The sequence below is a fragment of the Eurytemora carolleeae genome, unplaced genomic scaffold, assembly GCF_000591075.1.
Source record: "Eurytemora carolleeae unplaced genomic scaffold, Eaff_2.0 scaffold188, whole genome shotgun sequence".
Taxonomy (NCBI): domain Eukaryota; kingdom Metazoa; phylum Arthropoda; class Copepoda; order Calanoida; family Temoridae; genus Eurytemora; species Eurytemora carolleeae.
The window spans coordinates 40511-66823 of NW_019396140.1; the positions used below are offsets into that span (position 1 = coordinate 40511).

Below are 26313 nucleotides of genomic sequence, written 5' to 3' on the forward strand. Positions count from 1 at the left end.
ATACTTTCAATATTCTTGATTTTTGTACGTCTTAGAAGCACTTAGATGAACTATTCAACCTATGAATTCGGCCTCGGAACTATTTTTACTTTTAAGTTTGTTCTGAATTTCATAAACTTTTTGATTTGTCATATGTGCAAAAATAAAGTTTATATTAAAGGGATCTCCAAGAAAACTACTTAATGATGTATCGGAGTTTGGAATATGAAATCTAACTCACTGCCAATATTTACAAAAAAAAGTATTGAAACCTTCAGTAATTTCATCTAATCCATTAAAGAATTTTCAATCGTGTAAGAATAAACTTGGAATCGACTCTTTAGATTTTTTGAGTTTATAACCTCTTTTATTGTATTCCAAGTGTGTTTCATAGTGTTAGAATATTAATCAAACTTTTTTTCCAAATAAACCAATCTTGCTCTTTTGATAACTGATCCATAATAGCGTTTGTATTCCTTAAATTTGGCCAGGTTTAGTTGTAGGTGTTTTATTTTTTTTAAGTTTTATATATATATATATATAAGATATGTACATTTTGATTTTAATATTTTACATAGAGCATCTGTTTATTTATGTGGAAATCTTAGAGATTTGGTAAATTTTATTTAGAATATAAATATATGTTCAAAGAATTTTGACTACTGATGATCATGAAACATTATGTTTAGTATAATTCTTTTTAATACAAAGTTTAAAGACAATCCAATTAACCAAACTTAGAAAACTCTTGTGGTTCTGCTGAGTCTCCAATCAATAAGTAAAAGCTTTTAAAAATCTCAAATAATCAAAAATAATCAAAAAAAATACTTTTCAAGATATATGTTACACAATATTTTCAACTATTTTTTTTGTCTAAAAGTCGTCTTTGTTTTCCATATGTTTTTATGGGCCATAGTATCCTAAAAGAACTATTTAAAAATTGAGACAATCACTTTGTAATTTCTCTGGAATTTTAAAGAAAAAGTAATTTAAAGATTAGTTTCTAAAAAACATTGATAAATAATGTAGGTTGTTATCTTCTAGTAAAAGAAAATGTTATTGGGGAAGGTGGAGGGTGTCTTTGGGGGGGGGGTATAGTGGTTAAAAAGGGGGGTGTAGAGGCTTAAATATTTTGACATTGGTATGAGCAGTGTGCACTTGTTGCAGTGTGGACGTTAAGTGTAATAAGTTAAGTTTATAGCACGTAATTATATGATACAAGGCAAGACCATTTTCAACCTTTTGCAACAAGACATAATATACATCCAGACATAAACAGTAGCATTTAAATGCAGGAGAACAAGCAGACAGGCAGAGAACTTAACTGGTTATGCAATAATGCAAACTACCAAAAACCAGGCAGCATGCTTTGATTTAGTGTCAAAGCCTCTTGTAAAGATATACGTAATGTAACAAAATATCAAAAATGGAGACTGAGACACAAACAGAATGTTTAAAACAGGAAAGAGTTAATTTTGAAAAAAACTCTTGTTTGACTCAAAGAAGTTCGTAGTAAGATTTCGATTCTACTGGAGACCACTTGAGGAATTTCATTTTCACTGGAGGGGTTTGAAAAGTCACGTTTTTCAATTTGAGACTTTGCGCATGTTGATTTACAATCCACTGGTGGGTTCAGATATCTATCCAGAGGGTTTATAATTTCACTGGAGTGATTCAGATATCCTTCCTAGGTGGTGGTCTCCAATGGAGGATTTAGATATCCTTCCTAGGTGGTGGTCTCCAATGGAGGATTCAGATATCCTTCCTAGGTGGTGGTCTCCAATGGAGTCAAAATCTTACTACAAACTTCCGTGACTCCTTTTGTTTAGAAAAAAATTGGAGTTTTTAGGAAAGATATATTAACGAAGACTAATCAGGGAAAATTTAATTTAGAAATATTAGTGATGTTGTCTTAAGGACATGAAATAGAGATTGTATTGCGTTTAAAGCTTTGGAATCTATGGAACTTTGAAGAAATGAAAAAAGATTGACATTTTTTGGAGGAGGAAAAACTTTTGGAATAAAACAAACGAAAAGGACTGACGGAGTAAAATAGAATATTCCTTCTAAAGGTTGGTTTTGGTGATGCAAATGGCGCAAAATGTTGGAATCTGAACATTTTAGTTTACAACGATCTCTTCCTTTTAACCCGCCCCCCCCCCTTTTGAGAAAGGATGCTAATACCGAGCATGTAATGGATTAGATCTGCGTGTTCTAACTTTTCTGTGCACAGCAGGATCATTTATTAATTCATTCATTCATTCATCAACACTCAGTAAATAGATGAATCCAATTACGACAAACTAAGTATACTTTTAACATAGCTGGAAACTCTTACATCGAGATCAAGGCTCAGCTTAGCATTCTTAGCTTATTTGCAAGTCTTTCATACATTTGAAGTAATTCCATACAAAATTTCGCATATTTTTCAATTTCTATTTGAGGATTTTCAGAATTTAAAAGATAATTGAAAGTTTATTGATCAAACAAGAAGAGAATACTTGTTAAAAGATATCGACAGTATTTTTATTTACTTTTAAAAATTTGTTTCTTTATTTTTAGCATTTTTATTTGACCACTTTGTTGCTGATGAAATAAGATATGAACCCTTCAATTTCCGCTGATCAGTTTATATCGTAATATTATTGGTCAGCTGATGCATTTAGCGCCACAATGATTTGCGGATTTGTGCTAACTGCCGCCATCTTAAATATTCTAAAGAAATTCATTTTGCCACTAAAAGAACTTACCACTCCCCATAAACTACAATTTTCCAATACTTATTTCTTTGCAAACTTATGGTGTAAACCTAATGATATTTTTCACCTTGACTTTTAGATTTAACAGAATTCATAGATTGAAATATCCCGACATAAAGTTCCAAAGATATAAACATAACAAGAGTAAAGTGTAAGTTCCCACTGAACCACACTTTACTGTACTTTCTTCAAAAAAGTAATCCCTCTCAACTTAGAATGTTTAAACAAAGCTAAGAACATTCCCGTAGTTCTCCCGAGTTCCCAACTTAAATTTGAGGCAAATTGGTCAAGGTTTCCTAGTTGAGTTATGAATGGACATCCAAACCAACAAACAAACAGATTTTTACTTTAAATATATAGATAAATAGAAAAAGGTTATTTACACTCAAAAGTGCAGTACACATTTAAACTTTTTAAATGTTGAAATATGTTCTCAGATTTATATTACACACGCGTTTTGAATATTCAAAACCTTATCTAACATTGACATAACATACATAATACCAGGAAAATAAAAAAGGATGATTGAAAATTTTAAAAGTCTACGTTTTTAAAACGTAAAATTAAGAAATTTTTAAATGACTTAAAACAAAAAATTCGCAAAATATATTTTTTTTCCATACACCATTTTTTGTATATTTTGACATATTTATCTAAAAAATCTCAGTTTTCTGTTGAGGGTCAGATTACAGACAAAACTTTCTCAACAAATTCAAAACAAGAGCAGTTCAAATGAACTGCAAGCATTTGGACTGCTTTGAATTTGATTATTACGCAATTTTATAATGCTTGAAAACCTTGACTTATTTGACAATCAATCAATCAATCAAGATTAAAGGTGAATCGGACCCTATACCGTTGTGAATCGGACCCTATACCGTTGTGAATCGGACCCTACACTGTTGTGAATCGGACCCTATACTGTTGTGAATCGGACCCTATACTGTTGTGAATCGGACCCTATACTGTTGTGAATCGGACTCCAACAATACTAATTAATTTTTAAATGAAATTAATTCTATCATTAACGCAGAAAAAAAGACGTGCATTAAAATCATGTCAACTTGCAAAAATCTTACATTTTGTATTTAATCCCTCTTCTTTAATCGTCAAAATTTACATATTTATTTCAATATTGATTTATGTTCTCATAGTGTTGCAAAAAGTTCATAAATTCATCATTACTACACGCTTATAATATAAATAGTCTATAAATTTTCAAAAATTGTACCCACACAAATCTAAACATTAACATTGAGATAAAGAATTTCTTAAATGTAAAAGTAAGTTTTAATATTCAATAGAATTCTTGGCTAACAGTCCTTTTAATATATTCAAAATTCGGTGATGATGATGGGCCAAACTTCTGTAGAGTAAAAATAGTAGATGTTAGTTCCAACAATCTCTACATGGAGCTATTGAGTTCAACCTAACTTTAAAGTTGGTATGAAAACCATCTATTCTCCGAGCTTAAACAAAATGGAGTGCGAATATTTCACAAATTAACCCAACCTGGAGTTGGAATCCAACAAAATCTGTAGTTTAGTTAAAGTCAAAGCTTAGCTATTCTAAAGAATGAACAATCAAAATCCCAACCTTTTTCCAGAGTTTGAGTAAACCTGAACCAAACCTTGCTCCGGAGACTTTTCAAATTGATCCCAACCTTGCTTCGGAGAATTTTCAAACTAAACCCAACCTTGATCCGAAGAATTTTCAAACTAAACCTAACCTTGCTCCGGACAGCTTTCAAACTGAATCCAACCTTTTTTATTGAATCCTAGAATCCTGAACTAAAAGTTTGAGTCTAGCTGAATTCTAGAACCCTGAACTGTAAAGGTTGTATCCAACTGAATCCTAGAACCCTGAACTATAAAGCTTGTATCCAACTGAATCCTAGAACCCTGAACTATAAACCTTGTATCCAACTGAATCCTAGATCCCTGAACTAAAAAGCTTAAATACACATGGAGAAATAGTTTTAGCGAACGGTATTTTGGGTGGAGCACACAATATCAATCGACGAATTGAAACAAAATAATCATTGTAGATTTATGATATGATACTTCCTCCTTCTTAAATCTCCTATAGACATCTCAAAATTTTATATCTTTTACAAATTAAATTCGGATACCACCCAACCATTATGCTCTTTCTATTATCAGAAACAATGGAGGAATTGTGAGAGATATACACTTTTCAAGTTTGAAGACGACAATATCTTCCACATTTTTGATCAGAGAAAAGGGTTAAGGGTAACTGCACCGGCAGCCGTAGTACATTTGAATTTCCGAGCCGGGTCAACCTTTCCGGTCCCAGTTTGTACTGTATCGGCGGACATTGGGTAAATAAAGCAGACACTCAATAGGACTAGCCAGTGCAACAAGGTTGACGCGGTCAGACTTTGGGTTCAATTTACTTTTACTAATGGGTCAGAGGTGCGTGACTGTGTTAACCGGGCATGCCCCTCGATAAATGAAGGGATACTAAAAATTATAACTTTACACATGCATAATGCATAATGCATACACGTTTTAACCCTATTCCTTCTGGGGTACTTTAAAACCATGATACCCGATGGTGGAGGGGGGGGGGTCAATTTGACCCCCCCCCTCTCTAAATACCATGTTTGATGTACAAATATGACAAATGATACATCATTGGAAAGCTTTGATGTTCTACTGCAATACTGCAATAAAATTTGTGAATTTGCAAAGAAAATGTCCAAAAAATGATAAAATATTCATTTTTGAAAAGCCTTTAACCATGGAATAGGAACATCAGATATAACTTTCATGGGTCGCTATCAAGAGCTAAAGTAATTAGCTTTCAGTCTATACACCCTTTCATTTTTGTTTTAGTCTTATAATTTGAATTAAATATTTTTATTAATGTGATTGTGACCACAAAGATGGGGTGGCTAATGACTTAAGGCGTTAAATGCAGTCTGAGAGGGGGGACAGTTTAAATTGAAAAGTTGGGAAGGGGGGGGGAGTAGGGTGAAGGAGAATACTTGAAAGATGAGAGGGATGTCGTTTTCAAATCTTTTTTTTTTGTCCCCCCCCCCCCTCTTCATAAATATTCTTATCATTCTCTTTTTAACATCCTATTCCTCTTATGTTATTATATTCTCATTCTGTTTCTTTTTAACGTATTCGTTCTTTTTGGGACCTATCAGGTTTTTCATCATGGTCTTATCCTGTTGTCTTTTTGGCTCTTTTTTGCTATTTTTTATAATTATCTTCATATGTATTCTTTAAATTGCTTTAAATTTTACACACCCCATAGCTAATTTGGAACTCAACTTTGGACATAGTGAACACCCTTGATTTTCGAGTAGTGTATTAAATACTTTCAACTACAAAAAATGAGATTTTTTTTGCAACATTAACTAGTTGAATTGAAGTATGCCGCGTCCATTAGCGCCTGATCCTATCAGGGTTCAGCCATGTGTTTGGTGTTTATTCTGAACCAATAGAAATTGCATGGCGATAACATCTATCTTTCTATCTAGCTCATTATCCAATTAGAGATAAATCCTTATATCGGCGTTGTAGCAGTAAATGGAAACATTTACTTTTACTGAAACTATGGTGGAAAAGGTATGATTTGAAAATTCTATTTTAAAAACTATTTCGAATAAACTTTCTAAAGAGAAAAAAAGAGAAAAGTTAACCATGCAAGACTCTCTACCGACGTACATTTGAATATCCGAGCTGTCGGCCAACCAGTGCAGTCCTACTTTGGACTGCACCGCCAATTTGCAATTACCAAAGCGGCAGGGGAGTGTGGCAAACATAATGAACTCCAGCTATTTTTTTACGTCTCATGCTTTTGTTTTAATCCCTGTATATGTGAGGCGACTACCTAGAAATGGTTTAATTAGGTTTGGCTTGAAATATCCCCAGGCTAGGTCTAGTTGTGTTAAATTTACTTTGAATGTAACTCTAAAACAGTGCCCGACCACTGAGCCGGTAAACGATCTGAATGAATGAATTTACATAAATAGGACTTAAAGTGTTCAGGTAGATAAGTTACCATTGTTCTAAACCTTACAATATTCACCAGATAAATATAGTTATTTCTCTCAAATATATATAAACATTAAATATTTGAAACATAATTTTAGTAACACTAATTAAAGTTTTTTCTTTAAGTTTATTTTGTTACTTGTTTGTTTACTGTAATAACGTAACACTGAGATTTAAAGGTTGCAGCTCTTAAACAAAAATCTATAATTAAAAATTTTACCAATTACCAAATGTAAATATTATTATTGGTAAGATTTGCTTCATAAAGTGTATAAATTAATAAAAATATGGGTGTGCTTATAATATGCTTTGTTTGACAAGGTCAAATAAGATAATTGTTAATATCTGTTTAAAAAAGTGATCTTGATTAGATTTACATATTTATAATATTACTAATAATAAAATTACATCCAGTAATATATAATAAGATTTAAAATTGTATATATATTCTTAAGGTTTTTCTTTGGTGGTTTGTATTTTAGAAAATTCACGGAACCTCGACAGCTGTTGGTGGTTTTATCTCTCAACCAGTTCAATAATTGCAGGGGTTAGGGTGAAGATACAATCTTTAATATTTTCTTCCAGTTTCTCGTTCAAGCCAATTTTTAGATTCAAACCGGTTTTATCAAGTGCACACTTGACTTTGCAACGGAAACTATGAACACTGGTAAATTTGCAGGTATTTTTAATGCAAAAAATAAAGATTGGAATCTGTTTCAAGTAACTGTAAAATTGGACTTAATGATTTACTTACAGAGACTCAACTTTATTTAGCAAATTAACAAATTCTATTTCTATTGTGAAAACAAAAAGTTTCGCGGATTTTATAAAAATTTCGTGGATTTTCAAAATTTATGGTTTGTTGGTTTTTTTGGAGGCTACTTTTAAAATTTTGCTCATCCATAAACTTTCCGTGGGGTCATGTGAGGTCCCACAATGAATGTTTAGCTATTTTTGACGTTTATTGGATACAAACACAATAATACACAAGAAATAGATATATTAAAGGGAAAAATATTAGTTTTTAGTTCAAAGATATGTATGAAAAATATATATAATAAATGTGTAAAAAATGTATATAATATATGTATAATAAATGTATAAAAAATATGTATAATATATGTATAAAAATGTGAAGTATAAATGTTAAAAAGTCACCAAACGCAGCAAGTATTGGTTATTTTAACTCCATTATAATCGTGAAACGATTAAATTAATGAAAAACCAACATATACATATACATATACATATTCATATACATATAAATACATATACATATACATATACATATACATATACATATACATGTACATATACATATATATATACACATACATATACATATACATATACATATACATATACATATACATATACATATACATGTACATATACATATATATATACATATACATATACATATACATATACATATACATATACAAATACATATACATATACATATACTTATAAACACAAAACTTCAATATTCCATTGAACTAATAGCATAATTATACGTAATACGGTAATTACACTTGTTGGAAATAAATATTTATCAATGATCGTAATAAAACTATTAAATAAAAGCAGGTTCAGTTAAATTTGTCAAGACACGACTTTTAAAAAACGATGTGAAAATTTGTGAAAAATAACAATTTTCCATCTGTTTTTTTTTCTAACAGAAAACAAAACACATAAAATTAAGTCAAATTATCCAAAAAAAAAGATTTGTCGAGGAAAAAAATCCCAGATTTCCTTTTCAGTTAACAGTTTTTTATTTCGTGAATATTACATTATTAGTGTACATTAAAACATCACTTTTTTGCAAGTTGCAAACCGGATATTATCCCCCCCCCCCTAATCATATTCCCCCAATATAATCTGCAAATATGGATTTATATTGAAGATAACAGTGTCATATTTATCTATATCTGTTTATCTTGTAAATCCTCTTTTATTGGCTGTCTTGTCTGTCAGACTGTAATATGTCTATTTTTCGTGTCTGTCAAGCTGATGTTATGTTGTCTTTGAGGACTCTCATGTCTGTGCCCATCTGTCTAAATTGCTAGAAAAAGAAGCTCCCCCCCCCCCGGTCTCATGACCCGTGCCGGCCTGCAGGTAGCAGACTAGTAGCCAGGGGAAGCCATCCCACCCCGCCCAGAAGGTACCGTCCCGACCTACCGGTATACCGCGCCCGGCCCGCGCGCTTTCTGTTAGTTCTTCTTCAACTGAACCGAAAGCAGGACGTGCGTTTAAGTGCTGATTATATTCATTTTATAGTGATCATAAAGTGCTTGGTATCTGCAGTTTCTAAATCAAAATCAAGGAAAAGATTCTGAATAAATTTTTAAATGGTGGCCTACAATAAATGACAATAGGTAATTGCAAGAATACATTTCTCCTCTGATAGTACAATTCGTAAACACAAGATAATCCTTCAACAATAACAATATTTCTATAAAGTTTTTATTCATTACAAAAATATACCTAAACTTTCCCCCTTCTCTTCTATTGAAGTGCTGTTTTTCATCTCAAAATATTGAGACATATTTTTAGCCAAGTTTATACTTCCCTTCAAGTTGATATTGAAAACCCTCTACTCCTCTTCAAATACCCCCCTCCCCTCCCCTACCATTTCTAAACATATATATATAAACACATATAACCCCTTTGTTTTTTCAGGTGACCTCAGAAGAGGCCAATAAGAGCCTCGCACTTTCAAACAATCAAAATGAATTTGAAAAAGTTTTCTCCAATAGTTTTCCTTCTAATTTTATCAAAGGTAAGAATATTAAATAATATGAAAATTTAAGAAATACTCAGGGGTTGGGGGTGGATTGTTTTGAAATTCTATATGTTTGGCATATGTTCTTTTTATGATTGATGACTATATCATATTTCAGGACGTAGAGGCGCGTGAGGCCGGTCCCCAGAGTATATTTGAGTTAAGACTTAAAAAATTTCACAACAACGCGCAGAAAGACGCGTCTGGAAGATGTTGTACGGGACTAACTTCCCCTGGCCCGTGCGCGGGAACTTGTGATACTAAATTTCGCGTGTGTTTGAAGCATTATATGGCCCAGGTCGACTTTATGTCGTCCTGCACATTTGGTGAACAAATAACCGGAGTCATCGGGTCGACCAATCTAAATGTCGACCTTGCTCCTATTCAGTTCGACATCGACTTCAAATGGCCGGTAAGTTTTTTTTCCTAAATGAGAATGAATATCTATCTATCCATTTAATTATCCCATTAATTGATTCAAGCTTGGTTACATGATAATTTGTCTATGTCTTAAACAATGCCTTGTCATTCAATTCTAATCTTGTCGTTTCTACAGACCCTCCCAATTTAATCATTGCTTCCCCAATTCCCACAACTTTTCAAAAAACTTAAAAAATCTATAAAAATTCGATATAAATATTTCTGTTTTGGTAATATACACTTATCCTGTTACTACCCCTTCATGGGTGTGGCGAATTAAGAAACTTTAATCCCTATTAAATGATGGCCTAAGATCTGAAAACTAACTCCCTAATTTGTTAAAACTAATTCACTTTAAAGCATTTTCTCACCCCGCCTCGTCTGTTTGTTTCTATGTTTGTCGGTTAAGTTGTGTCCAAGTAATGAATGAAGGGGGGGGGGTGAAACAGTAATGTATGAAGGGGGGGAGGGGGGGCAGTAATGTTTTACGAACAAACTTATTCAATTGTTTTACAGCCTCCTTCCTTTGAAACAAACAGACGAGCAAAAGAGAAATGTCTAAAAGAGTTAAATACAAAATTGAAAATGCCACTTCAAAAATGTGAAAGAAGTCTGTGTTGATGTTTACTAGACCGAACTCAGTGTCCCAGACAGCCAACAGACGGACAGACAATATGCATTTTCAAGACACGACACTGCTATTAGCATGTCTGTGCTATCATTGTCATGTATTATTTACTTACGAATTTATGCAAAAATAAATTATATGAATATGTTTAGTTGTGCTAAAAACTGGTTTCAAACATATTCGCAATAAGTACGAAACAAGAAGAAAAAATGTGTCAAACTTGCAAAATTTAATTCTATTTTTGCAATAGCACATTTAATGATAATGTGGGCCTTGATGGGTATGATTAACACTGACGGGGGACTTGTCAGTCTCTTCTTGTCGAAAACCAACCGAGCATATTTCTTAAATTCAAAATTGTCATTTTATAAACATCATTTTCTTTTTTAGGGAACTTTCAGTTTGATCATCGAGGCTTGGCATGAAGGCAAGAATATAGGAGCTATGAGCAAACGTGAGTTTTTTTTATAAATTTCTTTTTTCCATAAAACAGTTTTATACAATGTTTTGAGAGGGTTGGTAAGGGTTCTAACTGGTAGACTATTCTCATGCAATGGTTTGGAAACTGAAAATGAAAAATATGTTTTTATATCCAATAAATTGGGTTAGCATGGAGTAATACTGTTATGGTCAGTTTTGATTGGGGGGGAGGAGTACATTGACCCAAATATGTTTTATCTAAATGTATAATTTTAAACTATATCTTTTATATTCTTTGCCATTACTAGATAGTCGCATACCTTATACTTTGTATGAAAACACAGGTTTGCCTCAAGATATAAATAAACTTCATAATTTTTCAAAAAAAAAAATTTCCCCAGAGAATTTACACCTTTATAAATATTCTATAATATATTTTTTTTATGTTTTCTTTCGTTCATTTTTTATTTTAAATTTTTGGTTGAAATATTTTCAACATCATCCCAGACTGCGCTACTTATAGAGTAGGGTTAGGTTCAAACTATAATTTGGTATTCTAGACAATTTACCCCCTCCCCTTCATATTTTGACCACCCCATCCCTTCTCTCCCTAAACTCATAAACAAAACTAGTTTTCAAACCATTCTCCAGTTTTTCTCAATTTTGAATCAAAATTATAAATTCTTTATAGGTTGGAAAAATGTTATTACTCTTTATAGAGGATTGAACTCGTATCCTGGGGCGTATGTCCCCCCCCCCCCGATCCATCCTAATTGTTCAGAAGCTGGAGTTTTGACCCCTTACATAAATATCCAAAATGGACGTTTATTCAAGGTTTAAGTCCTACATTTTTGTCCATGCTTTACGGCCTAAAAAGAGGGTGTTACACCCCCTCCCCCTGGGTTCCCCCCCTCTCTTCGTTTTGGTTCAACCCCCGCTGGTTTTCTTGTAAAATATGTACAAAAGGTTTTTAATGATTTTACAGACATGAACTTTATTTTATTTTTTACGGGGCACCTGTTCATAAATATACAATTTACATGAACTCTCACGAACATGTTCATAAAAAAGCAACTTCATAACCAACTCTTGAGTTTGTGAACTTATATTTTTCATAATTTCATGATTTGATTCTCGAGGAATTTCTTTCAAAATGTAATTTTGATTCGGCTTGTTGGATTGGGAGGGGCGGGGGGCATGGTTAGGGGCTAGGATGTATAGGGTTAAGGGTCACAACTAGGGGTCTAAGGAGGTCTGAATGAACCCCTTGAATCCCTTGAATGGGAGGTGTAATGAGTTTCTAATACGGGTCCCTTAAACCATCCAATACAACCCCTGAGAAACCTTAGCTCGATTCTTTCAATTCAGTCTAATTACTTCAAAGCGTAGTCCCCTCTCCCCCACCTCTCACCATATAAAAATATGTTACTTTTATAAATTTTTAATTCTTAAAACAAATAAGAAATGAAACTGTTTGTGTGTGCTCAAGTTAGTGTGAATGTATTCCACATGTGGAACCAATAAACTTTGCTGGAAAAGGAAATGGACCCTTAGGGACCTATATATGTACCCATATTTGTACCCTCCCCTATCCGCTCCTTGCCCCCTGAGAGACCCCTAAAGCACGGCTCAGTTACAAAACTAATTATTTCAAATTCAAACTTTTCAAATATATCTGCAAAATGTCAAAATCACCTTTCTTACAAATCTTATTGAACATATAGATATATACAGCATTTATAAATTTCTAAATATGTATATGAGGAGAGGGTTGGGGTATATAGTTTCATGTTTTCACTCAGCAGGATCGTAATACATATATTGAGACATTAGGAAGCCCCCATGCTGACCGAAGGTGACACGTTCTGAATATTTTGACTATATTTGATGGCGACTATTTCTTATGACTGTCATCATTGCTCTCAGTATGGTTCTATAGATGGGGGGGGGGGGACTTGTTGTTTCTTTAAAAATGTTGACCATATCTCTATCTTTTCTCGGTCTTCATATCTTGACATAAATTCATTTGTAAAACTATATTTTAGATAAACTTACAGCAAGATTATGTCAACCCTCCATAAAGATGAAATATGTGATCCAGGACGGATAAAAAGTACTACAGGGGGTTCTTAACAGACACAATAACTGTGTGCGTCTGACAGTAGCTATAGTCCTGAGACACCCTGTATAAAGACCATTATATGTGGTCCGAAACACAAGGCTTTGTGTCCGAGATTTCTAAATATAAAATTTCTGACAGATAAATATGAGATGGGATGGTAGAAAGGTATGCAGGCATACCGTGGTCAAGTAGTTCACTCTGTTAGATAGTTAGGCAGTTAGATAGTTAGTTATGCATAGTCTTGGATAGTCATCCCTATCTTTAAGTATCTCATTCCAAGAGTCGGTGTACACTCATTTTTCTCCTAGTTTGTGGCATACCATGAACAGTACCTACAGATCTAGTACTACGATACCCTGATAGAAACTTCAGTGGTTTCGAGTTGGTACGGCCCTGGTGCAGGAGGGGGAGGGCGGAAACGGTAGGGGTCCCCTCCTATCAAACCTAACATCATGGCACCCACAGAAATGGAATTTTGTCGCTGATTTTATCCAAGGATAAAATTCAAATCGTTTTCTGCGCTTGACACTTTTACCCCTTTCCATTAAACTATCATTGGTGGTTTAATTCTAAAAAAGAAGTCACCAAAATCCAGCTCCTCCCTTCATTTTGATGAAGGCAAGTGTGATAAAAAAGGGGCGGGCTTGGAGATGAAAGTGGGATGTGGGCGGGGCAAGAAGATGAGAAGGATATGGGCGGGGTTCCTCTAGAGACCTCAACGCTGTAGTATTGACAATTCAACCCTACAATAACAAACATGACAATCAACTAATCAAGAGCGGATATTTGTTCCGTCCAACCGGATATTTGAATAAAAATGGGTGCCAAACTCAAAGCAGGACCCCCTCCCTAGCTTTTTGTAAATCAAAATCAAGGAAATTTTTTAAAATTTGCTGAAAAGATTTTCAAAGTTTAATTAAAAATGTTTATAAAAAGTGGTCGAGTTGTGACACCATTATAATGCATCATAACCAAGAATTCTAAAGGTTTGGGACAAAAAAATGTCAGTAGAGGAATCTACCTTTTAAAAGTAAGGTTGTGTATTGCTTATTTCATGTTAAATAAAAAGTTTTTTCTTTATTTACTTTTTTGTAAACCGTCATTTTTAAAGTAGATTCCTTAACTGTTGGCCCCAGCAAAAAATGGTAGTAGCGACCATGTGCCTTGTTAGGCAGACACCCCTTGGGCTTTTCTAATTAATTACACAATAGGGTCTCTTCAAACCCAAACTAAATTGTAGTGTCTCCGTCAGTTGAAGAACTTAAATTGAAATTAAATTACTGGTTCAAAATCTTGGGTCGCCCATTAAGTCATTCAGGACTTCTGACTCCTGATTCATAGAAAGATATTAAAGTTTTAAGATACATAATTTACTAGTATTATTATAGCATAGTAACTATTAACAACCACTAAACTTGTTCCCACACATATACTCTCCAGTCATATATATGTAGCTGAATAAAAAAACTGCGGTTTTAAACTTGATAGATTTTTAATCAAATGTTGAATTCAAAAGAAAGTGTTAAATAAGTTTAACAAAAAATTAATGAGAAATTTTTGGTCAGATTACAAAATTTTAGCAGCGTCAAATGAGGCAATTCTCGTTTTTGCACAGTTTCACAGCATTATTTTCTTGGGAAGAAAGTTATAATTAAGTTTGATGTTGCTATAAATTGTTTATAAGAGGGTAGTTAGGATGGAGTTTATAGGTCCGCCCAATTCAACCACTTTTTAGCGCTGGAACCTAAATTAAATGAGTTTTTGGGGTTACCATCATAATAGCAGTGGATCGTGTAGACCAGTACAAAAAATTCCAATTAAAAATTTGAAATTAATTAACTGAACCATGGTTAATTATACATGCAGTCTCTGTATAGGTTTTCAATATGTTAATATTCAAAACTCCTCCCCGTCTTTAAAACACTTTCTAAAATACTTTTTTATAGCCTCCCCCATCCTGCTAATAAGAGGGCAGGGGAGCATGGGTTATATCGGCCACTGACTCACGATTCATCAATAAACCTTACTGAGAATTCTTAGCTAACATTTGACAAGAATTTGGCGGATTTTTTTAACAATATTTGGCGGGGTTTCTAAGCCGAGAAAGTTTTAATGTTTAGTGTTTATTATATTGTTTGTGATGCAGGGTTGATAATGCTACTAGTAACATGATATTAATCTTATAATCTATTGCAGGTGGTAACGATAGTTTGCTACACCGTGTTGTCGCAAAGTCTAGATCTTTGGATTCTGGTAGCCGATGGATTGGGGGAGAGGATTCAAAATTGGACTTCGACTACAGATTGGTCTGTGCTGACAACTACTACGGCAAGGACTGCGACATCATCTGCAAGCCCCGTGACGACAACTTCGGTCACTACACCTGCGGTCCTGAGGGAGAAAAGATATGTTTGCCCGGCTGGGAAATGGGCACGGGCGGCTACTGTTCTAAACGTAAGTCTAATTTTAACATTTAGTTAAGTCACTTAATGAACAAGTAAACGTGTGTCAAGGTCTCATTCTGTATCTCACAGTTTAAAACAGGCATTTTAGATCGTATTGAGATAACAGGACATGTGTTAGAAGGCTCGAGGGGGATATCTGAAGATACATTTGTTGCCTTTATTGAGTGCGATGACTGATAAGTCGGCTTAGTATTGTTTTTCTAAACATTAGGGCGGTATGGGGGGGGGGAGGGGGGAGTCTGGGGAATCTTTTGTGGATTTTTTCATTTTCGCGCATTTTTGGATAACTTCGGAATTTCTTGATGGATTTTCTAATCGGCTGGACATAAGCCGGACGCAACGTCACCTGTTGAGAAGGGACATCTGCCAACATCCGGTCAGGGTAGGGTTAAACCGGAAACCTGGAGAGGGTTAAGCTCGCGTGTGGTTTGAAGGATTTTAGGATTTATTTTGATTTCACCTTTTGAGCCGGATGGAAGGGGGCAGGAGAAGCTTTATATAAAACCATTGTTTTGACCCAACACACCAACCAAATTACATATAATTATATTCCTCGTAGAACAAACAACGGTTGTTAAAGTCAGATTGTAATTACAGACTCTCAAACCAACTACTCGGGGTTTTCAAACACCTTCGCATGCATTCATTTGCTTTCTGAGAGAAGACCGGGCGTTCAATTATTCTTAATTTTATTCATTTTCACAATTTATTTATTTCTAATTTATATTGTCAAGTAAAGAAGATCATGTGTTGAAACAATATCTCAAAATATTGAACAATATATATTTAAGAATATGTGACATCGAGACATATTTTGCTTTTACGTACTTTAGAAGTGTACAGCTGCAAATTTTTCTTTATTTTGTTTTATTGAATATGATGTTCTGGGCCCTTTACATGGCACCACAAGCATACAGGGGACGCTTAAGAGGGGGATATAAGCATGTAAGGGGGAGGTATTATAAGGGGATGGGGGATGGAACAAGTTGGGGTGGGGGGAGCTGGGGGGTTTAGCGTGGCTTGGCCGGAAACATCTGGCCGTGTCACGTGACTAGAGGGGGAAGCGTGCTTGCAGGGATTTAATATGAATCATTTTTATTCATTATTATTATTTTTATCTTTGTAATGTCGGCCATTTTGTTTTATCAATCCCGCCATCTTTAAACTTCCGGTTTATTGTGAATTTCTTCCTGACGTTTTCCCGGATTTCTCAAACAAACATGTTTAAACAACTGGCATCTTGGATTTTAAAATGTATATTTTATACTTAAAAACGTTTCTAAGTTATAAAAAATTTCCTTTCCCCTTTTATTGGTCGTATAAATTTCTTGTTTATACAGGCCCCATGTAGGGGGAGGGGGGGAGGGGGATGTAAAAGGGACTTTTTTATTAGCGCTTCTACCTATTTTTACTCAACATTTTATACTTATAAAAATTATACATTTCTGACTGCATTCTGATATAACGTTTTTGAATTAGAAAAAGCGACAAAAAATGGTTGCATTCAACATTGGCTTAGAAATAGAAAATAAGGACGCTTAAATCAGCTGATAGTTGTTGCAGCTGGCCCCCCCCCCCTTCTGTCTGTGACCCTCTGGGGGCAGATGGGCTAGGGGAAGTCAGGGTTAAATATATTCCTTAAATTCAAAAAAATTTTCCTCTTTTTCACACAATCTATTACTTAGAGAGATTGGATATTTATTATTGTTTTGGCGGGAAAATAAAAAAATAGTTTTTTTTCTAATCGTTATTAATACAATGTATGTTTGTATACTTTACAACTAAGATAAACAAATATACAGATAGATAGATAACGAACATTTTTATGAAAAGCTAATATTTACATTTATCATATCATTCTATTTTTTTATTGTATGTTCGATGTTTTATGCACATTTGAAAAACTGGGCCATATACATTGTTTCCGTTATGACAAGTATATACACGTGGTGTACATCAACATAATAAATATATAAATATATAAAGGACTATTTACAATTTCTTTTATCTTCTCTTTCGTAGGATAAAGAATCAAAACTCTTCTCCCGATTTTGAGAGTTTTCCCTTTTGTTGCATTGTTAGGATTTTCCCAGATATGTCACAGTGTTAAAGTTCTCATTTGCATTAATATTCGAGCAAGGATGGATTGGGGGCAAGAGGGTTGACTTTCTCTCCCAATCAATCCAATTTATGAAATTTTAATTTTTCAATTTTTCTCACATTTTCTGGGTCACAATTGTCGTCCTACAGATTTTTTAGAAAAAAAACTAATTGATGAATTTTCGGTTCTTTGCCGGTCCTGGTTTGAAAAGGTTAATTTGTTAATTGACGGGGCTTCAAACCCTGAAAGATATATATCAGTCTATCTATCTTTCTTAGTTTCATCTATATTTTTATATTTATCTCTTTATCTATATATCTATCTATCTATCTGTCTTTCTATCTATCTAACTGTCTATCTATCTATATATATAAATATCTAACTATATGTATATCTATCTATCAATATATCTGTCTTTCTATCTATATATCTATCTAACTGTCTATCTATCTATCTGTCTAACTATCTTTCTATTTTAGTGTTTAATACTTGCAAACATTTCTATTTAGAAATATTTTCTCAGTAGGATACCTTCACGCTTGTCTAAAGAAACTTACATTCTCTGTAGCATCCCCCCTCCCTCCCCGTAAACATTCCTGGACCAATTGTCACCTCCCTCCTTTTAGAGATATTGAAATCCATTTGAGCCTGGTTTTAACTGTTAAGTGATTATTGATAATTATTTAGAAATTGGCTAAATATTTACTGCTTACCTCATGCAAGCCTGAATCGGCTTGAAACACTGTATGTGTATCCCCCCCTCCTTATACCAATGTACCATATGTTGGATAAGTATCTAGTTTTTGTGTACTTATCTATTGTTGGTATTTGTTTGTTGTTGTGCAGTACATTGTGCGCTTGCCATGTTCGTGCTACCTTCTCTATTTGCGCATTTCTTGTTTGTGGGCATAGGAAGTTTCTGAATACAACTTTGAAATTAATTCGTTTGTAAATGTGATTCATAGAAATACGACATTTTTCCTTTCTCCCCCTCCCAATCCCGTCCCCCCCTCCCCCTCACTAACATCACCCATTAATTCCTTTATTTCCTTACCCCCCCCCCTCCACTCCCATTATTTATATGATACATCCTGTCCCAATTGTGAAATATACAGGATATAGTCGGGGACACATTTAATCACCTAGCTCCGTCTTAAACAGAATTTAAGTTTGGATTATTATAAAATCAGCTGATAAACAAAATGGCGACTTTTTCAAAATGGCGAATTTAACCAATCTAATTTTATTTATTTTAGCCAAATGCTCACCTGGATGTAACGCTCAGAATGGATACTGCAAGAAGCCCGGAGAATGCATGTAAGTACATTTATCCAAGTCCTAGTTGTAAGAGAGGGGGGGGGGCAACATCCCGCCCCCCCTCCCCACGCTTGTTTAATATAGGGATATGTTTACAAAAAGTAATCCGGTAGTCAACTCCCCCCGCAGACCAACTGTTACCAGACTATTTAAGATAAAAGGGGTGTCTGATGTCAGTTGTTTTGGGGGTCAGATGTTTTTAGGGGTCAGCTGTGGCTCCTGTAGGGAAGGGGGGGATGAAAAGGGGGGGTCCAGTAATGTTCATGGTTTGAAGTTGGGTTTATATCAATGAGAAAATCAAATGTCTTAGTCCAGCCTTTATCAATACATCGTGGGACACTACTTCTGTTAAGAGGGCGGGGGCGTTCAACTATCAANTGTGGGTTTAGGGTTTCCTATATAGTAGACTGGTCAGATTAAAAGGCTGATAAGAAACATGCTAATTATATTTTGTCATTCTATCTAAATCAACTTAAAGATAAATATATAATTCTAAACTTGGGTTTTCTTTCAAAATTTCACTAAAAATTTGGCAAGTTTCCAGACGAATGATATCTTTGAGATTAGCTAAAACCACGGACAAATTATTGAGCAATAAAATTGGTCTCAACCTACATTTTATTGGCTTGGTTTTGGTTGGTAGGAACAATGGTTGTTATATTGGAGATACAAAGCAGTTTTATCCACTTTACAAAGAGCTTTGTAGGTTCTTTTACGTTTATAGACTTGCGTTGAGTTTAATATATTGAAATGTCGCAACTTACCCCACCCACCTTTCTACAAAAATGAGAGGATGCAGCACAAAGTGGGCAACCCCTCCCTCCAGTTTAATTAATGGGGAGATATGTTAAAATTTGTTTTATGGACCTTTGGGTAAAGGTAGCTGAGACTGTAGGGGGTCTATAGACCAGTACACCTAGAGTAAAATACTAAACATTTCAGATCTCTTATCACAGGATTAAGTCCTGCTAAAATCGGGAAAAAATCTGAAAACCAACTCCCCCCCATTGTTCTCCTGAATTCCATTTGACAAAAATTTAACAAACGTTTTTGTTTTTCAGATGCCAGGACGGGTGGCAGGGTCCAGGATGTACAGAGTGCAAGAGATATCCAGGTTGTGTACATGGTACATGCAGTGCCCGGTACACGTGTGAGTGTAAAACGGGTTGGGGAGGTCTTCTTTGCAACAAGGATCTGAACTTCTGCACCAACCATAGACCATGTCATAACGGAGCTACCTGTTTTAATACCGGAGACGATTATACTTGCTCCTGTCCTATTGGTTTCTCCGGGAGGAACTGTGAGACCAGAGTTGTCAGTAAATGCATGGAGAACCCCTGTAAGAACTCAGGAGAATGCTTGGTAAGTTTTTATATAATTCTTTAAATATAAACAATAAATATACTTTCACAGAACTCATGGAGAGTTAAGATTGTATTACAAAACCGTTAGTTTAAACCACAGAGGAGATTGGTTGTATGACCCGGGTTCTATAAAGGACTATATACTCTGTATGGGGGGGGGACTATATACCCTTTAGAGGGGGGGGAGGGGACTCTTTCAAACAGGAAATATCCCAGAGTTTATAGTTCCTTTACTCCTTAGCTTCCCTTCTCTTTACAATATGCCACAGGTTTAGCTTTGTACGGTTTCATTGGGCATGACGGCGCTCCGCTCCTTGACTTCGCAACCATTCAAAACAATGCTTTTCTAAAATTCAAGATGGCCGGGGCAGGATACAAACAAATCATATCTTACTTTATAATCTACGGATGTCAACTCCTGTACGGTTCTTGTTGGTATCATAAATATAATCTTTTCATACTGCCCTCCTCGACAGTTCAGATTAAGTCTGGCTGCTATCATAAAAACCTTCATAATGCCCAGTAATAAATATCCTTTTGCATTGTCATTTAGAGGGGGATTTCTTTAGGGAGCAGGGAGTTTTTGCCACTAAAACTTGAATAAACTGGACTTAAGTCAAGTTTATCTAAATCTAAGTCCTGTTTTACTGATTTAAACTGTGAGCTCTGGTCTGGTATTTTAGAGCATGGCCAAGTCATCCATTTTAATTTGTTCACCTGACTGATCAATCCACCTTGATAAATTATATCTCACCCATCCAGCTTAGATATACAACCCTCTAAAGTCTAGATTAACAAGTCAATGGACCCAGTGGGGGCTAAATTGTACCTAAAATGCTACTTTTAACAGCAATCAAAATGCTAAATATCTTCTGATTTTAAGACAGTCAACCCTGTTGGAGCTAAAACCTATGAATTTTCTATTTTTCAGCCTGGCCGCGACGAAGACTACACATGCCAGTGTAAGGCGGGATCCTACGGACACCATTGTGAGTTCCAGTCGGACTTCGACGTCTGTTCAACCAATCCCTGCGACAATGGAGCTACCTGTACCTCCGGCATGTCCGGATACACATGTACCTGCCCGCCTGGGTTCCAGGGAAGGAACTGTGAAATCAACACCAATGACTGTGAGATGAACCCCTGCAGGAACGGTGGAACGTGCCATGATTTCATCAACAGCTACAAGTGTATCTGCCCCCTGGGATACATCGGGAAGCATTGTGAGGAGAACTACAATGATTGTAAGAACACGCCGTGTGCAAACGGTGGAACATGTCGGGACGGAGTTAATGATTTCACCTGTATGTGCACGCCTGGTTACACAGGAAAGGATTGCTCTCTAGAAATCAACGAATGTGAAGAGAATCCTTGTCTCAATGGTGGATTTTGTATCGATGGAAATAATACCTTCAACTGCAGATGTCTACCCAGACATACAGGAAAATATTGTGAGATTTTGCCTGATGGTTCTATTGATCCTAAATACTACGAACTCAAGGGAGTTCCCACCAATGCTGGGAACTCTGGGAACGCAGCTCTTATTGGAACCTTCTCGGCTTTGGTCCCTTTGATGGTTATTGTAGCAGCTATTATCATCCTTTGCATGAAGCAGCGTCGTAAAATTGAGCAGCAAAGAGCAGATTTTGAGGCCCAGTTAGAAAACGAACTGAACGCAGTGAATTCTATGAACAAAACAAAGATCTTGGACGATCATATGATTGTTAACTCTCTGGATTATCCTCAAAAGAGCATAAACACAAACCCTAACCTAGCAGAAGAAAATAATTTCTCCGCTAAAGAGAGTCAATACGCTCAAATGTCTAGAGCAAAATCCACAAAACAGTTAAACACAGACTCAGTGCAGAGAAGCAGCTTGTATTGTGATAAAGTAGAGAATAGTTACACACGATCAAAGATCGACAAATCAAGATTTGGTGGTCTGACGAAATCAACAAATTTAGACATTTCTTCCTCAACACTTTGTAGTTCTTCTAGGTAAGGTTTAATTTCTCAATCAATATATATTGTCCGGTCTTTCTAATGATCCTAAGTTGGTGGGAACCAATTTTTCATTGAGTTCTTGGATTTGATTTGTCTGGGAAAACTCCCTGTACAACACAGTTTTAAATGTGAAAATTGGTGCTGGACATGGCAGGGTTTACGCGCGCATGGGAAAATGTAGATTTATTAAGTGCCCCCGGCCCCCTTCCTGTGCTTTTTATGCTTTGGGAACTTGGAGACTGTGACGCGTGTGGGATCTACTAGATCTTTTGACTTGTCATTAGACCGTGCTCAACCACTATCATTATTGTCCCCAAAAACCTACAATATGTCCTAAAATAAATGCCCTAAATGACCACCCTTTACTATGCAAGAACTTGTGTACCATAAAACTACACGTCATGTTTTTTTGCCCATCCCTTTTTCCCTTTTCTTCAATTCTTCCTTCAGTTTTTGCTTCTATTCCTTTTTAAATCTGGTTTTTTATTATAATTTTTATTTCCTTGATCTTTTTTCTTCATTCTTTCCCCCCTGTTTTCATTCCTGCCTGTGTCGAATTTTGGATGTACTTGTTGATTCACGAAACCATAATTTGTAAAGGGGAATTTTTCCTAAAATCAAAACTTTTCGTCTATTTTATTTTCCTGGTTTTTTATTAGGTTCTCAAGGGTTCCCTATAAAATATTACCCCCCTAGGTTCTCAAGGGTTCCCTATAAAATTCAGCAAATTTGGTTCAGCTGTTTGGCCAGCTAAAGCAAACATATATATTAATACAAGTGTATATAGGAATATATGTGTGAAGAGATTTATTTTATAGATATATATACTTTTTTTCCGACAGGAATAACGTTTTCAAGATTACAATTGTACGCGTAAATTATTTAAAAAAAATAAAATTGCTTTAAATGATCTTACTAATTTTTTCAATATATGTACGTTTTATGGTACAGGGTGTCCAACGAAACATGACAGTTGGTAAATAGTTTAGTATTCTTTAGTATTCTTCCATAATTTGCTTAATTGTTTGATACCAGAGACAATAATAAAATATTATATATGGGTCATGTTATCGTAAAATTAATTTCAAATTAAAATATATTTGAGCAAAAGATTTTTTAACAAATAAACGGCATACAGTCTTTACTATCTAATACAGTGTATGAAAGACGACATTCAAAACTATTTACCGATTGTAATGCTTCGTGGGACACCCTGTACATCTACACAAATTTATCAAAGGTTTATTGTTTTCCCTATGGCAGTTTTTCAAATTCAATACTTTCCGAAAATCTTAAAATTTATAAAATTAGAGGGTAGGAGGATATGTTTTTACGCCTATTTATTGAATTCAATATTATTGTATTGTTTGATGTATAATTTTACAAATATACAACATAGAATTAGGGCTCTATGTAAAACCGACAACAGTTTTTTTTTATTTTATATAAAACATTAAATATGAATATACTTCTAAGTTTCAAACATAAAAAAGAAAGGCGTAAGTTAAAAAAAAATATACATCTTTATTTATATCTTTTTGGAAAGTTGATTTCTTACACTGAACGTACTACACCTATGCTCATATTAAATAATAAAAAACTTCAAATCTAATTTTTTTATTTAATTAAATTTATTTTTTTATTTGTACCAACTCGTAATATATTTCTGTACCAATTCCAACGGAATGGATTCTTAACCGCCATATATAAATTTGACAACTTGAAACCACGTTCAACCATCAGTTTCTTTTCTCACAGTTCTTGACTATTAGTTTGATGTTTAAAAAACCATTTAATTATAATATACTAATTTTTCTTTATTTTTCAGTGAAAAATCCGGGTTCAAGAAGGATCTTAACCGAGATATGTTCTACTCCGGCGGAGCATCTTGTGGATCCGCCTCACCCGCCCCATCCTCCGTTTACAATATGCCGGAGGATCCGGGCAAGTGTATCGAAGACGACCTTCTCGCCACCGAGGTGTAAATCTACGAAATGTCCGGCTAAGTGTACACTGTATGTACTGCCGCAACTCTATTTGAAGGCTCGTGTTCAATGTTTGGGTGATTTCAACACCTGAAAACCAAAGAAGTGAGTGGGGGCGTGGCGGAAACCGCCTGATTTTGTCAGAAAACGGAGAACTTGGTTGGGGCGGGGGTGTGGCCCCAGAGATGCGCCTGATCTCAACGATGCAACCCAATGTTCTCCCAGATCCATGCAAAACTATTTTGCTGCTTAGAGCTTCTCTGTTTCTTACTTTTATTTGGGCTGGCGGCAGATATATGCATATTTGCCGCCAGTTTCATTACTCCACATGTTATTCATTCTGAAATAGTATATTATAGCATTTTATACGCTTTAGTTGTTATTTGTAAAAGCATTTTGACGTGTTTTTAAACACTTAAGTTACCCTTAAAGTTACAATAAACCATTTTGTTCAGTATATACCGTAAACCGATGTTCCTTTAATATTAAAGTCATAAAATAAAATAAGTTAAATTTAATCCATGCAATTTTAAATCCATTCAATATAATAGCAAAGCCGATCTATGTTTCGGGGGGCCGAAATTCATTGGCTGTTTTTGTCTTTTGTTTGCTTTTTACAAAATATAATATGAGTCACAATGTTAGTATGTTTTATATGTATAAAGGGAATCATAGATTTCTATTAAAAAATAAATTAAAAATAAATGAAAACAAATATTATGAAAATGAGAGGAGATTTTTTGAAAGAAAATTGTTAACATTTATTTTTCCTAGAGTTTAGAATAAAAAAATCGAATTTTAAAGAAAAAATCGAATAAAGAGTTTTACTGACACTATTACGATCCTTTAGCGAAAAAATGTCCTTTTTATATTCTAGATCAAAAATAGTTTCAAACAAAGGAAAACCCATTTCAAAACTGAATTCTAAAAAAATATGTAAAACACTATTTGAAAACAAAGAAGACCAAATTTAAGACGACATAATTTTTCATTTTTCACTGAGTCTAAATAAAAGAATTAACAGGCTTGATAAAGTTTAAATATTATATAAATTAAATTTAATTATTTAACAGATTTTACAGAAAATAACGGTACAAAAACATTACTAGAAATGCTTACAAGTAGTGCTTTAATTCAGGTGGCGTCGCAACCGAGTAATGGACCAATTATACAAGACGTCACAAGTGTCAAATATATCAAGAAAAACGAATGTTCTCACATTAGTTGATCTGTTTTCCAAGATTAAATAAAAAAGTGTAAAAACAGAAAATAAAGAACTCAAGATAAGCACTTTATTCTATAATTATCACTATTATTAATAATTTTGTCTGACGCACAAACTGAGTTGACACTTGTGACGTCAGAAAACAGCTGTACTGAGTGTGTACAAATTCTACATTGCCATCGATTGTACTTGAATCTATTTGATATTTCGGTAGTGTTTGCCTTTATTTTCTGTTAGGGTCAAAATTTAGAATAATATAATGGTAGCAAATGTTTTTTATTTTTTTTATTTGAACATTTTTGTTTCTTAAACTGTGCTAAATGTTGACCCTGGCAGAAGATATAAGCGAAAAACGATGAAGAAACGGACGTTTGGTAACGATTATTTTTAAACCGTTTTTCCATTTTTTTTAAAGGATTTTTAAAGTTTAATAAAAGATATTGCAAAGTTTAACAGCAAACTTTAACAAAATAAAGTTTTAAATATTGGAGGATTTGGTTTGATTTGTTTCTAAAAGCGAAGCAAAACGATTAACAACACTATGTTGTAAGTTACAAGAAATGCTGACGTACTTTTAAGTGTCCCTTAATATAGGGCCCTATTCACAACGGTACCCTTGAACCCTTAGTCTGAGCAGGAATAAAAAGAATATGCTTCACTAAAAATTGACAATTTTCGGTGCGGTTTAATAATAAAACAAGACATTCATAT

General features: G+C 34.4%; 1 protein-coding gene across 1 annotated transcript; it reads left to right on the forward strand.

Moving 5' to 3' along the window:
* Positions 1-8999: 8999 nt before the first annotated feature.
* LOC111696135 (delta-like protein B) lies at positions 9000-24895 on the forward strand. Its single transcript, XM_023465689.1, has 9 exons — positions 9000-9144; positions 9449-9548; positions 9670-9963; positions 10990-11053; positions 15338-15595; positions 18964-19024; positions 20086-20386; positions 21320-22386; positions 24221-24895. The coding sequence occupies exons 2-9, from the start codon at positions 9498-9500 to the stop codon at positions 24375-24377; spliced, it is 2253 nt and encodes a 750-aa protein (XP_023321457.1). The 5' UTR covers positions 9000-9144; positions 9449-9497; the 3' UTR covers positions 24378-24895.
* Positions 24896-26313: the final 1418 nt, after the last annotated feature.

What these genes read in the sequence shown, in the direction of transcription:
- LOC111696135 (XM_023465689.1), top strand. Translation starts at nt 9,498, where the DNA reads ATGAATTTGAAAAAGTTTTCTCCAATAGTTTTCCTTCTAATTTTATCA. An exon ending in AAGAAGCCCGGAGAATGCAT is followed by an intron (nt 19,025 to 20,085) that starts GTAAGTACATTT and finishes TTTGTTTTTCAG; the next exon opens with ATGCCAGGACGGGTGGCAGG. An exon ending in AGAACTCAGGAGAATGCTTG is followed by an intron (nt 20,387 to 21,319) that starts GTAAGTTTTTAT and finishes TCTATTTTTCAG; the next exon opens with CCTGGCCGCGACGAAGACTA.